Source organism: Chironomus tepperi, unplaced genomic scaffold (genome assembly GCF_022539635.2).
Source record: "Chironomus tepperi strain 1889 unplaced genomic scaffold, CSIRO-AGI_Ctep_v1 contig_61, whole genome shotgun sequence".
NCBI classification, from domain to species: Eukaryota; Metazoa; Arthropoda; class Insecta; order Diptera; family Chironomidae; genus Chironomus; species Chironomus tepperi.
The window spans coordinates 1-15,103 of NW_027226183.1; the positions used below are offsets into that span (position 1 = coordinate 1).

At 32.2% G+C, this 15,103-nt stretch overlaps 1 protein-coding gene across 2 annotated transcripts; it reads right to left on the reverse strand.

The window, feature by feature from the left end:
- Positions 1–1,795: 1,795 nt before the first annotated feature.
- LOC139100443 (glutamine--fructose-6-phosphate aminotransferase [isomerizing] 1-like) lies at positions 1,796–13,990 on the reverse strand. 2 transcript variants are annotated; one of them, XM_070653035.1, is made up of 4 exons: positions 13,796–13,989; positions 5,122–5,633; positions 3,745–3,886; positions 1,796–1,842 (listed from the first exon to the last, which is right to left on the reverse strand). In XM_070653035.1, exons 1-4 carry the CDS (start codon positions 13,800–13,802, stop codon positions 1,811–1,813), a joined length of 693 nt encoding a protein of 230 aa, XP_070509136.1. In that variant the 5' UTR covers positions 13,803–13,989; the 3' UTR covers positions 1,796–1,810. The 2 variants fall into 2 exon arrangements, with proteins under 2 accessions (XP_070509136.1, XP_070509135.1); XM_070653034.1 differs by lacking the exon at positions 1,796–1,842 and having other exon boundaries at positions 3,657–3,886; positions 13,796–13,990.
- Positions 13,991–15,103: the final 1,113 nt, after the last annotated feature.

Sequence of the window (15,103 nt, forward strand, 5' to 3'; positions counted from 1 at the left end):
TCTGGAAACCTCTTATTTTGGAAATCGGCCAACTTTAGACCCCAACTCCTTTGAAATCGAACTCCAAAATGAAATTTCTGCTTCCAATCGAGTTGAACTTTCAGAGTTGATCGGTTTCCAAAATAAGATCGAGTCCAGGCTCATCTAGAGTCAAACTGTATTATATTCTGACTTGATAGTCTATTTGGAGTCCACCGGAGTTCGATTCGAAGAGTCTTGCTAATTTTGTTGAGAAATAGAAACCTGCATTTGTATTGTGCAGTTTACAGAAGGTATCGGACTGATTGGAAGCTCTTTTGGACTCTTGGATTCTTGGAAACTAAACTCTCAGAATGATGTCAGAACTGAGCTGTCAGAACTCTGAAATCCGGACTTCACTGGAATCCAAAGTCCGACTCGAAATTGATGTTCCCTTCATTGTAGTCCTGTCAAATATTGATGCCTGACTCTTTGTAAGGATATGATTATTCCATAGTTTTGCTTACACTTCTTTTAATACGGAATACCTTAAATATCAATCCACAAACCTTATTTCATATCAATAAATCATGTCAATCACCTCATATATTAACCTTTAATTCAAGCTCAATCTTCAGTGCCATTACCCCAAACAAAAAAATACCAATTAACCAGCCTTAGGTTAAGGATTTTCATTATGTCGCAGTTATCTTGTGCTGTTCTTTAGTTTTTTAAGAATTAATAAGTTTTTCTAGTCAATGATAGAAGGAAATTAAAGGAATAAAATGAAAAATTTGCTAATTACCTGGATCTGTCGCGGAGTCTAATTAAGTTTCATAGTCAAAAAATGAAAAAATACGAGGAATTTTAGATAAAATAAAATTAAATTTGTTAATTTTTAATGAAAAAAAATTATAAAAAAATTCAAATGAAGAAAATAAATAAAAATTTGGATAGAAAATAGGAGGATTGGACAGTCAGTTGTGCTTGGGATTGGGAATTGTATTGGATTTGGTGTTGGTAATGTGATTTGACAGAGCATTGTACGACTGAAGACGACCGAAGATGATCGAAAACGACCAAAACCGAATGCCGAAGATGCCCGAGGATGCCCGAAGACAACCGAAGACGATCGAAGATGACCGAAGACGACCGAATATGTCCGAAGACGATCGAAGATGTCCGAAGACGATCTAAGAAACCCGAAGACGATCGAAGATTCCCGAAGACGATCTAAGAAACCCGAAGACGATCGAAGATTCCCGAAGACGATCGAAGAAACCCGAAGACAATCTAAGATGACCGAAGACGATCGAAGATAACCGAAGATGCCCGAATACGATCGAATATTCCCGAAAACGATCGAAGATGCCCGAAGACAATCGAAGATGTCCGAAGACGATCTAAGAAACCCGAAAACGATCTAAGATACCCGAAGACTATCGAAGATTCCCGAAAATGACCGATGGTGCCCGAAAACGATCGAAGACGACCAGTCGACTTAAAGCTCTGTAAATCAGGATACACAGGAACATCAAAGGATTACCATTCCAAGTGAAGTATTTCACTCAAACCTCAAATAAGATCTTTTGTACAATAAATTTACAGAAAATCTGATTAGTTTTTCAAATCCAATTTTTAGTCCATTTTTTAATAAATTTACACAAGGATTTTTATACAAAAATATTCGATCATTTGTCAAGAATTTGATCGATATTTTAAGAATGTTTTTGTCAGTTCCAAACCGTTGGAAATTAAAAAAGTAGTAAAATTTCGAGTTACATCCAAAAAAAGGTCCACAACATAATTTAGTGTCAATAAAATAAAGGAAAAATAGTAAAAAAAAAATTAATTAAACTCTACCTTTTTCCTTGTTATCCTCATCTGATAGATTTTTTGAACATTTTCACACATTTTACAGAGTTTTTTTATTTAATTTTTAAAGTAAAATTAGTTTTTACATTCACAGGATTTGTAGATAGGATTTTTTTGAAGGATTTTTTTTTTTGTGTTGATTAAGGTTGTACAGGATTTATAAGTTTTAAATTTTTATGAGAAATTTAAGATAAAATCACACAGGAAACAAAAAAAAGAAGAAAATATAAAAGAGAAAAATTAAATTATAAAATCTAAAATCTAGTCAAAATTAAGAATAAATTAATTAAAATATTTGTTAGTAATTTAAAGGTTTTATAGTGAGATTTTATAGTATATTTAAGTTTGTAGAATTATAGGAATAGAAGTTGAAATTAGAAATAGTTGAATAAAAAAAGGATTGAATTTTGAAAAGGAATTGAGAGGTGGGGATTGAGTTAGAATTGTCAAATTTTAAGGTTATAAATGTCATTTTTATTGATTTTTAAGAAGTTTTGAATTTTTAATTTTTTTTTAAATTTTGATTTTTTTGTTAAATTTTGATTTTTTTGTTAAATTTTGAAATTTTTTAAAATTGATTTTTTTTAAATATTTGGATTAAAAACTTTAAAAATTGAAGATTTTTGCTTAAAAAAAATTTGAAATTTCAGAATTTTTAATTTGAAAAAAACTTTTAAACTTTTAACAATTTTTAAAATATTTGAATTAAAAAGTTGCATTTTTCGAGAATTTTAATATAGAAAATTAAAAAAATTGGCAAATTTTAAGAATTTAAATTTAAAAAATTGAAAAACTAGTTTTTAAACTTGAAAAATTAATTGAAAAATTCAATTTTTAAGAACTGAATTTAAGAAATAAAAATTTGGAAAATTTAGAAAATTTAAAAATTTGAAAAGTTAAAAAACTTAAAATTAAAAAATTCAAAAAATTTGAAATTGAAAATTTAAACAGTTTGAAAATTTGAAAAATTGTCGAAATTTGAAAATCGACAAAATTTAAAAATTTGAAAATTTGAAAAATTGAAAAATAAAGAATTTAAAATTTTAAAAAACTCGAAAATTTAAAAAATTTGAATATTTCTATCAATTCAAAAAGCAAGTTCTTGAAAATTGTCAATTTTTAAGATTTTTAAAACAAAAATTAAAGAAACTGAAAAGTTTAAACAATTTTAATCTAAAATGGATTATTAAAATTTGTAAAAAATTTCAAATTTGAAAAAAATGAAATTAAAAATTTGAAATAAAATGTCAATTTATCAAAACTTAATTAAATAAATGTCAAAATTGACAATTTATAGGCTTATTGAAATAAAAAAATTAGAAAATTTGAAATTTAAATATGTGAAAATAGATAAAAATTTGAAAACTTAAGAAACTCAAAAGTTTGAAAATTTGAAAATTTAAAAAATTTTAAAAGTTGAGATTTTTCAAACAAAAATTTGTCAATTTTTAAATTTGAAATTCCAAAATTCTAAAAATTCAACAAAATTTCAATAAAAAATTTCCAACTCAAAACTCCTTAACCAAAACTCTTTCACATCATCAATTGACTCAATCCACTACATGATTATATCCAAAAAAAGAACAAGAATTTCAAGTCAAATTACAAAAAAACATTTAACATTCAACAAAAGTAAAGTAAAGAAGTTCGAAAAATGAAAAAAAAAAAAATAAACAATAACAAAGCATGCAACAATTGTTCACAAAATTCCTACATTCATATACACAGCAACATGATCGAGTCTACTCAAAAAGGTTGTAAACAGAGAAAGACATCAAAAAAAAAATTACTCAATTTTTGGAAATCTTTCCAGTTCCAACAACAACAACAACATTAAAGCATGCAACATTCAACAAGTGGTGGAAAAAGTTTTTCAAGTCAGCAGCGTCACTGCCCGAGCCAATTCCTTACCTTTGCCATATAAAATTGGAATATGATCTGTTGCGAGACGTGTCTTTGTTTTAATGCCAACAAGGAGCGGTGAACCACGTCGTGTTGCTACGCATTCACCAGGGAAGTGTTTTGATTTGAAGGCTAAAGCAAATGCACCTTCCTGAAAAATGGATATAAAGTATATTAAAATTAATTCTCGTCGTTGCTGTAAGCTTTAATTAAGGTGATTTTGATGTAATTAACGTGAGATTGGTGGGGATATAAGTGGATGTAATTAATTAATAGATAAATTTAAATAGAGTAGATCGATATTGTCGACTCTAGGAAGGCACATAGAGCAGATATGACGAAAATCCAGTCACACGACAGCTTGACTAGATCCTGAAGTCAGATTTGATCGACTCTGATTTTTTGCAAGATTCAAACTGACCTTGAGTCAGATTCTTGGATGCTTATACATCATGTGTCATTCGAGATTCATGAATCAAGGAGCAAAAGTCGGTTAATCAATCCAGAATCTGGTACCAGGCCAGTGTTACTCTGGAATGTTGCGGAAATCAGTTTTAATCTGGTGAATTTGGCTCTGTGTTGGTGACTCTGATTCTGTACCAGATACTCTGACTCTGAACTTGATTTAAGTCGAATCCTGCACTTAGTCAGGAACATTTTATTCCAACAGAATCCAAGACTATGTCAGACTTACATGATTTAAACCGAATCCGACATCAAGTCAGAATTACACTAGTCTCGGGCCTTGTTAGTTATTTATCAGTTGCAACACAACTCTCTGGTCTGACGAATCCAGAGTTGGGAAGACTCCAAAGCAGAGACTGCTCCATTGGAGTTGTGAACTCTTTTAGAGGCTTTTCTATTAGAGTTAAGAATCTAAAAGGGAGTGACTTTTTACGTCGACAGAAGTTCTGCAGAAGTTCTGCAAAAGTTCTGTCGTCGTAAAAAGTCACAATCATTCTAAAAGAAGCTTCTCTGCTTTGGAGTCTAGATTTAGTTAAGGCGCCTCCATTGAAGTCTTCACTTCAGAATCCGAACTCCAGAAGAGGTATCTTTGGAATCCGAAGATCCAAAATTCCTGCCAATTTTAGACGAATCAACAAGTTCAGACACAAAATTGTAGAAAAATCAACAATTTTTAACCGAAATGTCTGACATTTCCTCCTTAATTACACAAAGTTACCATCATTAATCACAGTGGTGAGTAACATTCATGTCACAGTAGTGTGTCGTGATACAGCAGTATGCCTCAGCATTGAGCCACATCACTGACCCACAGCAGTGTACAGCGACACATAGGCTGTCCATCACTGATCTACCATCCATTAATCCCATCCACATTAGACACCCCCCATCAATATCCCCAAATATATCAATTCTACTCACCATTTGTTGAATAACTTGTTCGACCAATTCTCTGAATGAATAATTTGGATGCTGCAAGTACAAATGATGTACCAATTTAGCAATAATTTCCGTATCAGTTTCTGACTCAAATCTATATCCTCTCTTTTCCAAGAACTTCTTAACATCCTTATAATTTGTAATAATTCCATTATGTACAACAACAAAGCTATTCTCCTCGTCACTACGTTGTGGATGTGAATTGAGATCACTTGGTACGCCATGTGTTGCCCAACGTGTATGTGAGATTCCGCAATGTGTACTAATTGGTGTGTCTATATCATGTCCAGTCATAAATTCTTTAATTGCATCTTCCAATATTTTAACTTTGCCGGTTTGTTTGACCAATGTTATGCCTTTACCATCATCGCTGTCGACAGCAACACCGGCCGAATCATAACCGCGATATTCGAGACGCTTTAAGCCAGTTACGAGATATTCGAGAACCTCACGACGGGTTTTTGGTGTCAAATAGTTCAAGTATGCAAAAATACCTGAAAGGAAAAATAAGAAAAAAATAAGAATTAAATTCAAATGTCTTAAAGAAATCAAGTTTTTGTGTCTCGATGTAGGTTACTAAGCTTGACTATGCATAATGATCAAGAATTTTTTCAACAGAATTTAGTTGTGAAAATGTCAATGAGCTTGGGAGTCGTGAACTTGTGATGTTTGATATTTAAGATTAGGTATGAAGGGTGTCACACTTGTCCGACAGGTCGTCGGACAGTTTGTCGAACAGTTTGTCTGTCCGACAATTCTATCCGTCTAACTTGTCCGATCAGTCTGTCCGTCACTCAATTTGTCCGTCAATCCATTTGTCCGTCAATCAACTTGTCCGACCACTTTGTCCGATCAGTTTGTCCGATCAATCTATCCGATCAGTCAAACTGTCCGAACAGTCTGTCCGTTAGTCTGTCCGACCAGTTTGTCCGATCAGTCTGTCCGACTAATCTACCTATCCGATCAGTCTGTCCGATTATTTTGTCCGATCATTCTGTCCGATCAGTTTGTCCGATCAATTTGTCCGATCAGTCTGTCCGATCAATCTGTCCGAACAGATTGTCCGATCAGTTTGTCGGCCAGCTTGTCCGATCAGTCTGTCCGATTAGTCTGTTCGATCAGTCTGTCCGATTATTCTGTCCGATCAGTCTGTCCGATCAGTCTGTCCGATCAGTTTGTCCGATAAGTCTGTCCGACTAGTTTGTCCGATCAGTTTGTCCGACCAGCTTGTCCGACCAGCTTGTCCGATCAGTCTATTCGATCAGTCTGTAAACCCATCAATCTCTCCGATCATTACACATCACTTACGAACATCTCCCACTAAAAAGCTATTTTAAATCTGAATATCAAGTTCTCAATTTTTTGTCTGCAAATAACAAAGTTCATGATAAACAGGAATTGGAAAGATGTTGTTTAAAAATTCGTTAGAAAAATCAAATCAAGTTCTATTAATAGATATGGTCAGATCACGTTTAGTGCTTATTTATTCAAATTAAGTCTTAATTTTATGTCGAAAATATCCTAGATTACTGCGAATTGATTGTATAAATTAGTTTTATGTCTAATGCGAGATTTTTTGGATGTTGTGGACTAGTTTGAGATGGAAGTGATTGGAATTGGCAGTTGATGGCTGCCAAAAGGGGTCTTCAAGCTTGACATAACCTAAAAATCAAACTTAACCTCAAAATTGACAAATTTTACATCAAAAATCTCAATTCTAACAATCTAAGCTTCAAAGCAGCACAAAACTATGCGGAAATTTAAATCCAGACATTTACGTAATTCAAGTTTCAGTCTAGTTTACTGCACTTTTTCCCTCCAATGCATGCTGCACACGAGGAATTTGTCTTTGCACTTTTTAAATAATATAAAAAGTAAAATTTAAAAGTGGAAATAATTCAAGTAACAGAACATGTTTTGAGTTGTATTGTATTCGATCGATTTAAGGTAGTTAAATGGTGATGAAGGTCAACTCCTTTTACTGCGTCAAAATTGGAATTGTAAGGCGAAATTCATTTCACAAAAGAGTATTTGAGAGTGTGGATATTGGGATAAGTTTTGTGGTTGGTATTGTTGATTAATTTGAGTTACTTAACCTCAAAATTTTGTGAATTTTAATCACTTAACCTCAAAATTTAGCTCAATTTTACCCACTTAACCACAAAAATTTGCTCAATATTAACCAAGATCAACCTTTAAAATCTGCATCAATTCAGCTCCAATTCCATTACATCTCTATTTTCTCTCTGACTAAAATTGCGTCAGAGTTCAAGTTTGTTGCCACATCTTGTTGAATCATATGTATATTACGGATTATTATTGAACACCTATTTACTGTTCTATTGCCTACACGAAATGTATATAAATTATAAATCCAGAGGTGCTCAACCTGTTATTTATCGCGTTCCACATTGAGATAGTAAGTCTTGACCAAAAACCGCACATGGCATACGGTTCATGGCATTACTTAGAATTCAAATTAATGTACCGCGTCACACAGGTTGTCCACCACTGCTGCTATGTCTATGCGCGCCTCACAATAATAATAATAATGTAATATGAACATTTCATTGAAATGAAAGCGAAAGTTTTTCTTTTTCTTTTTCTTTTCAAGCTTTGTGTCGATGGCTTTTGGTTTTGAAATAATTTTGTGTAAAAAAATGGGCTGTTATTGAAAGATTTTTGCAATTGATTTGAATATTGCTGAATATTTGGGGAGGATTAAGTAACTTACTTTGTAATTGTTGATTTTTTGGGTGGAATTGTGCTTGAATTTGAAGAAAATTTGAGGTTATGTAGCAAAAGTTGGGAAAATTTTAGGGTTATATTAAAAAATTGACAAAAATTTGAGATTAAGTTAATAAAATTCAACAAATTTTGAGGTTAAGTGACTGAATGAGTATGTAACTTGAATGTTAGGAACGATGCTAGGAATCTAGAGGCTGAATTCCAACTTTTTGAACGGAAATTAAGACTATTTATTATGCAAATATTCAATCTACTGACTACAAGCATGGGGAACGTTCGGAAATTACGTAACATTCAGGGATGACTACAATTTTGTTACGGAATATCAATTTTGAGCTATGCTTTTGGAACAAAGCAATACAGTGACAGGAGGGGGCACCATTGTGAGCGTTACCTAATTTACAAACGCTCTCCAAACATGGCTCAAGCTTAAGATATTATTTCGCGACAAGCTAAGCTTGATATTTAAGAAATTGTAATAAATCTTTCGCAATACTTTGTCTAAGGAGCGTTTCTTATTTTGTAAATATATAAATTGTGAAATGTAATCAAGATTTGCAATGGAACATGCCACAAGGTCTTTAAACTCTAGGATAGATTTTATTTGATTCATGACCTCTCTTAGGTAGAGTCTGAAATTCGTAGCAATATACGATATCCATCCTTTCCCTTTCCTTCTGGTTAAACGTTATGACTTCGTTTAAGAATGCTTAATTCCCTTATATAAATTTGAGAAAGATGAGATATAAGATCTAGTCATAGTTTGTGATCATTTAAAGGAAGTGAGGGATGTATTTTGGAAAAAAGATCCAGCAAATTGAAGAGTTTTGACTAAAAAAGTTAAGAAGGGGTGACTCCCAAATACCCCTCTCCCCCTGAATATGCTCCTGAAACCCTGCAACCTCTTAGATACCTCACAAGGGGTTCCAATTCCGGAATTAAATTGCAAATAATTCCTAGATTGATCCCGAATCTCTGAAATCAGTACATTATGAATCAATACTCTAAATTACGGATCGATTAACCGGTTTTATGCTGTTTGAGACTGTCTTAACCTTTATCCTAGCAAGAAATATAAGACAATCAACTAACTTCGTTCTCTTAAGAATCACAAAACTCGATTTCATATAAGTTTGCATTCAAATTTCAAAATTCTTTCAATTAACTGCAAAAAGCCAGCCAGTCCAATAAATAATCATTAAACTTAAGAAATCCATGTTAAGCAATCCAAAGTCAGCGTCTATTTTTAAAAATAAAAAAATCAACTCCCATTTTCAACATTACATAAGTGTGTCAGTCAGAACAAGCCAACCAGTCTGCAAGTAAGCCCGCCAGTCAGCTATAAACATGCACGTCTGAACTTGTTGCTTTTTCATCTATTTTTGTACGTAAAAAAATTAATCCAAAAAGTTCAATTCGGACGAAATGAAATGAAAAACTGCATAACTGACTTGAAAATATTTTCGTGAAGCAGCACAAGCGGTAAATTGACTTGATTACGACATCAAAACCAGTTTTTGTTTACACTTTCTGTGTTGGCTTTTCGATATGCTGGCTGGCTGACTTAAGCTGTCTGTTTAGGGTCTTTTTTGTGGAATTATACATTCATCTTAATTCGCTTATTAATGGCGACAACTGTCTTACAGCATGAAAACTTTTTTTTGCGCTTAGAAACTCATGTCATTTAAATTTGTGCCTTTTTGGCATTTTAAAGAGAAACTTTTTTTTTTGAGTTTTTTTTTTTTGCATCTTTAAATACTTTTAGCTGTTGTTGAGGGTTTATGGATTTTTGATTATTTAATGATTGCATGATGTAGATGCCGGTTGGAGAAGCTTGATTACTTTTGGGGAATATTATGGAATTCAGAAGTTCTTGTTCATTAGTTGATGCTTGCCTGGCTACATCAGTGAGGTATTATGCTAATTTGCTGACGGAAATCAACGATATATCCAGCTTTAGGCGTCATCTGAGACAGGACATGGATCACAGTTGATGTATACGGCCAGAGAAGTAAGTAAGTAAGAGGTTGTATGGAATATGCTCAGAAGTTGATCACTTGATATGAAATTCAATACCTAAGCAGCACAGCTCAGTCACAAGTGAGTCCCCAAATCGCACACAACAGCTAATCGATTTAAAATCCACCCAAAGGCAAGTGTGACCATGCTTTGTTGAATTTGATTTAAATTTGGATCATTGCAAAGGTTACACCGGCGTGGTGCCTGATTAATTGACTTGTGCTACTCGGGGTCACTTCTATACCATGATTATGACTGTTTTTTGCCCAATTTTTACATAAAATAGTCAAATTTCTTTGTTTTGTCGATGCTTATCCGTTAAATCAATATTTTGGCACTTATTTGAAATTCTTTGCAATTCTATAGGACAAATTCTTTAAATCTCAAATTCCAATAAAGTTAAATAAACATTTGAAGATTATATTGAATGAAATATTTCAAAGAAAAAGGGGAATGATCTTAGCAAATACGACGGAATTAAAGAAATTCCAATGTGATTCACCTTTAAATTGAGACAAGTTCAGACAAGATTAAGGCAATCTTATGGAAATTGTTTTGAAATTTGGTTGACCAGAGGATTATCGCAACATTTCGGGACACTATTAGAAAAAAATCAGGACATTTTGAGGCTTTGTCTGGGTATAGTAGCAATATGGAAAAGTACAGCAGCATCCCAGCAAAAATACAGTTGAATTTTCCAAAAATAACCCAAAATACCCGCATTAAATCCCCAAAACCTCCCAAAAAGACTACTGCACGTGATAAGTAACGGCAAACGACAAAAGTCTAACTCAAACAAATAAGTCACGTCATAAAATCGCACGCGTCATTTTTTCTCTTTTTTCCGCTTTTGTATGCTTAAAAAAAACTTATTCAGACTGATGATGTGGCATATCTAATCATTTAGTGTCCACTGTGTTTCTACTGTGTTGTATTTTGTTTCAATTGATAATCGTGATTTAACATTTTATAATACATAAAAAAAAAAGTGAAAGTTGAGATAAAGATGATGTGAATCTGTCGCATTTGAAGATTGGTTTGGGATGGTTTTGGGTATTGATGCTTAGATGGAAGATGATTTGAGTCGATTTGGGTTGAAATTTTTGTACAAAATTTGAGTTGATTTCGAGATTTAGTATTGAGACTTATTTATTGAATTTTATAGAATATATTCTGAGTTTTTGATTAAATTCTTGCTTAATTCTAATTGAAAATTGATAGTAAGTTATGAATTAGCCTTAATTGAAGTCATGCTGAAGAGTATCGAGTGGCAAATTTCACTATTTTGTGAAAAAATGTTCAATTTTCTTGGATTTTCTAGACAAAAATTCCAGAAAATCTTCAAAAATTTGGGAAAAAAATTCAAAATATTTGAAAATTTGAATTTGATTTTTTTTTCAAATTTTGCAATTTTTAAAATTTTTTTAAATTTTTTTCCAAATTTTTCACAATTTTTTTTAATTTTTTTTAAATTCTTTAATTTTTTTTTAAAAATATTTTCATTTTTTTTAAATTGTTTTCAATTTTTTAAATTTTTTAATTTTTTTTAAATTTTTTAATTTTTTTTCCACTTTTTTGGTTTTTTTTTAAATTTACCTTTCAATTTTTTTAAATTTTTTGTTTTAGTTCCTCAAATCAACCTTTCAACTGTCCCAAATTCAACCTTTTTTTTTGCACAGTTTCTACATGGCCGTTTCAAAAAAAATCGCTAAATTTAATTACCATTCTAACCTTGACATCATAAACTGTCCAAAGCAAGCAAAAAATCCTAAAAATCCACTTCTTAATTCCCCAAATCAAAAAACTTGAACTTAAACTTGAAATGCCCAAAATTCAAGGACGTGCCATTAAAAAAAAGTCAGCAAATTTCAAGCTCCAAACTCAATTCGAATAATTTTTTTTTTTGCCGTGACTTAATAAATGGAACCAACTTGCGGGGAGCTTTAAATAGATTTTATAAATGTAGATAGCGGGAAGTAATAGCTCGCAAACATTTCCGTCAAACAACTTTTTTGATTAAATTTTTTTTTTGTTGTTTTTCGTCTTTTTGTAAATAAAATAAAATAAAATAAAAATTCTTGATTTATTTTTTTTGTGAAGTGCAATAGACAGTTTTGTGTATGTTTATGGTGACTGACGAGATTTTTGATAACGACTTTTTTCATGATTTTTGAAGGAAGTTGAGTGAAAATTGAAGTTTTCTTGGGAATTTGTTAGGCTTTTCTTATGTTTTTTGATATAAAGTTTGACAAAATTAGATCACAAAATGAAGTTTGAGTTGACTTTTCCATACAAATTATGAGTAAATGTCTCTAAACAGCACAAGTGAGTTAATCAATCAGAAATACGATACCAGATTGGTTTCTCTCTGGCTTGATGCTAGATCAGGTTTGGATCCGACACCAAGTCAGAGTCACTCTGGTCTGTGACCTGATTTTCAATTGATTATCTAATTTGTGCTGTTCGGAGACAACCTAATTAAACTGACAAACAATATTAGCAAAAGAGCTAACTTCAGACACTATCCATTGAATGCCAAAGTTAATAATGAACCTGTACATTCAAATATCTCAAAACATGAAGAAATAATTCAAATTTTATTGGCAAAAAAGTTCAAAAACCTCTTAAAATTTGTCTAGATTTCAGATGCAAATATTTAACTTTGTTTCTTCTTATTCTACAATTTTTTATCTAATTAACAGCTGTTTGCATATTACGTAACACTTTAAATCTAATACTAGCTTGCTCCCTCCCAAAAATGAGCATATCTCTGTAAAATGAGTTGTCTTAAATCCACGATTGCATGAGGTGTTGCAGATCCTCAATTCCCTCTAAAAGTTCAGATTACCAGTGTTACTTAATAACTGAACATCCTCTTTACAATTCCTATCAAAAAGATTTTTTGAGCTTTATCTAGTCACAATTTTTTCATTATCAAATTATTGAGATAAGCAAGAAGTAGAAAAAATTGCGGGCTTTTTTATAAAGAAATTACACCATAAACTGAATTACTCATTGCTTGTTGAGCTTGATAAAAATTAATTAAAAATACATTTTATTACGGGGGATTTTTTTTAAATATCTTCTTAGAATCATGTCTTTAGGACTATTTTAGCAATATATTGAAATTCAGAGTGTGCAAAAATATGGATAACACTTTAGAGTTGTGTAGAAGTAGGGCTATGAACACAGTACTACAAAATCAAGCAGCATCCCTGTTTCCCATAAATCCTTACACCACCATGAAAGGGATACTTATGGAAGCTATAATTCGGCCTGCTTTTGCTGATCACATCTTTCTACATACCACTTCTGGACGAATGTTAAGTCTGTTATGTGACCAAACCTACAAAGTTGAATAATATTGTCCACATAGGGGATTTTTGGCATTCCTACGGATACATTCGTAACAGAGGCATTACAAGAAGTTTGGGAGGAGAGGATGATGGTATGACTTAGAAAACCCTAGCAAGTTAAGGAATTTGTCCCAAAAAGGAGTTTGGTACCCTTGAATACGCCTGGTTCCTTCTCACAATAAATAAATCCAAAAGGAGCTGTTCATATGTTTAGTTCAGTTTAAAGGAAAAAGGAGGTAATCTGCGACTTTCTAACAGTTTTAGGTGTGTCTTAGAAATTTTATTACACTAGCTAATAAGGAACAGCCCCTAGTGACACTATTCGTCCATAGAACCAACATCATTCAACTTGTCAAATTAAAATCTTGTTGACTAAATTGTATAAATAAATTCCCAATTTAATTCCAATTAATTAATCATTAATTTATTCACAAAACATGTCTATTCACATTACACAAGCCTAGCCAAGCCTTTCCCGAAAGTTCTCCACACACACAAAAAAAAAATTGTCATTTAAAATGCAAAATACTCACCACACATATTGATTCCGTTAAGAAAGTTGAAATTTACTTTAATTTATTTTTCTTTCACTTTTTTTTATTTATTAATCTGTGCTTAACTTCTTTTTTTCTGTCAATTTTTCCTTTTTCTGATTCTCGAGAAAATTTACAAAAAAAAAAATTTTACGTCTTTTTTTTATGCAGCAACAAAAAATTTCACAAAAAAAAAAAGTTGAAAACTTTCGTTTTTTTTTCACTTCACAACAACAAAAAATCACACAAAAAACAAGGCAGTAAGCAGCACAGAAATTAATTCGTCAATCACTGATGAACGAATGAGCTCGATGAACGTTATGCTTTTAGTTTTATAGGCTGTTGATTGCTGGATGTTGTCTTGGAAACTTTTTTTTACTCTTTTTTTGGAACTGCTTTATGGGAAACTTTTGTTTTTGTTTTGAACTTCTGCAAGATTGATCGTGTGAGAATTTTTTGTTGATTTTTGAGAGGAATGAGAAAAACAGCTGAGAGGAACTGATCGGACTGGAAATGTTGTCTAGTGTTGAGTTAGTTTGAATTGGAATTGCGTAGTTTAGTTGATGTTTTAGAGGGAAATTGTGAATTGTTGGGAATACATGAGAAGCTGTCCTTAACAGGCAAAAAGAGACAGCTTTTAGGTACCGTAGAGGTCTTTGTGTAACATGAAATCATGTTATTTACCTGTTAGGGGATTGATAGAGATAACATGGCATTTGGTATTGGCAACTGACAGATGAAAGGCAACGATAGAGCAAACTCTAAGAGACGTGTAATGGAAGTCATAGATCGCATTAATTTGATCTGCACGACCAGCGAAGTAAAGTAATTAAATTATTGGGAACCTTTAGCTTCATATTCAAATCAATTAGATTAGCCAGAGCTGCGCTAGGGCGTTTAATGATTGCTTAATGAGTGAGGATGTACCAGATCACTGCATTCAGTAGCTTGCTAGCTTAGACTCAGTATACCAACAGTTTATAGTGGGATCAGTAGCATTTCTTCGATGATAATAAGCTATTATCAGATTATTGTCTGAGGGCTACAAAGTTAGGCTGTGAGTCGGTTTTCTGAGTTGAGAGCTTTGCATCTAATCCTATAGATTCATACAGTTCAACTATTTTTGGATCAGCTTAGAGCTTTAAAAAGTCCTTGACGTAAAACAGTGATGAAAGAATGCAAGCTCAATGTGCGAACAGTGACAGAGTCAGATGGAAAGCATTTTCACATAGGATCATGGTTATAGTAAGGAAGTATTTCTTTAATAAGCATCTCATCAATGTAATCTAAGTTTGAATTCAAAAACGA

What these genes read in the sequence shown, in the direction of transcription:
- LOC139100443 (XM_070653034.1), bottom strand. An exon ending in AACAAGTTATTCAACAAATG is followed by an intron (nt 3,887 to 5,121) that starts GTGAGTAGAATT and finishes TCCATTTTTCAG; the next exon opens with GAAGGTGCATTTGCTTTAGC.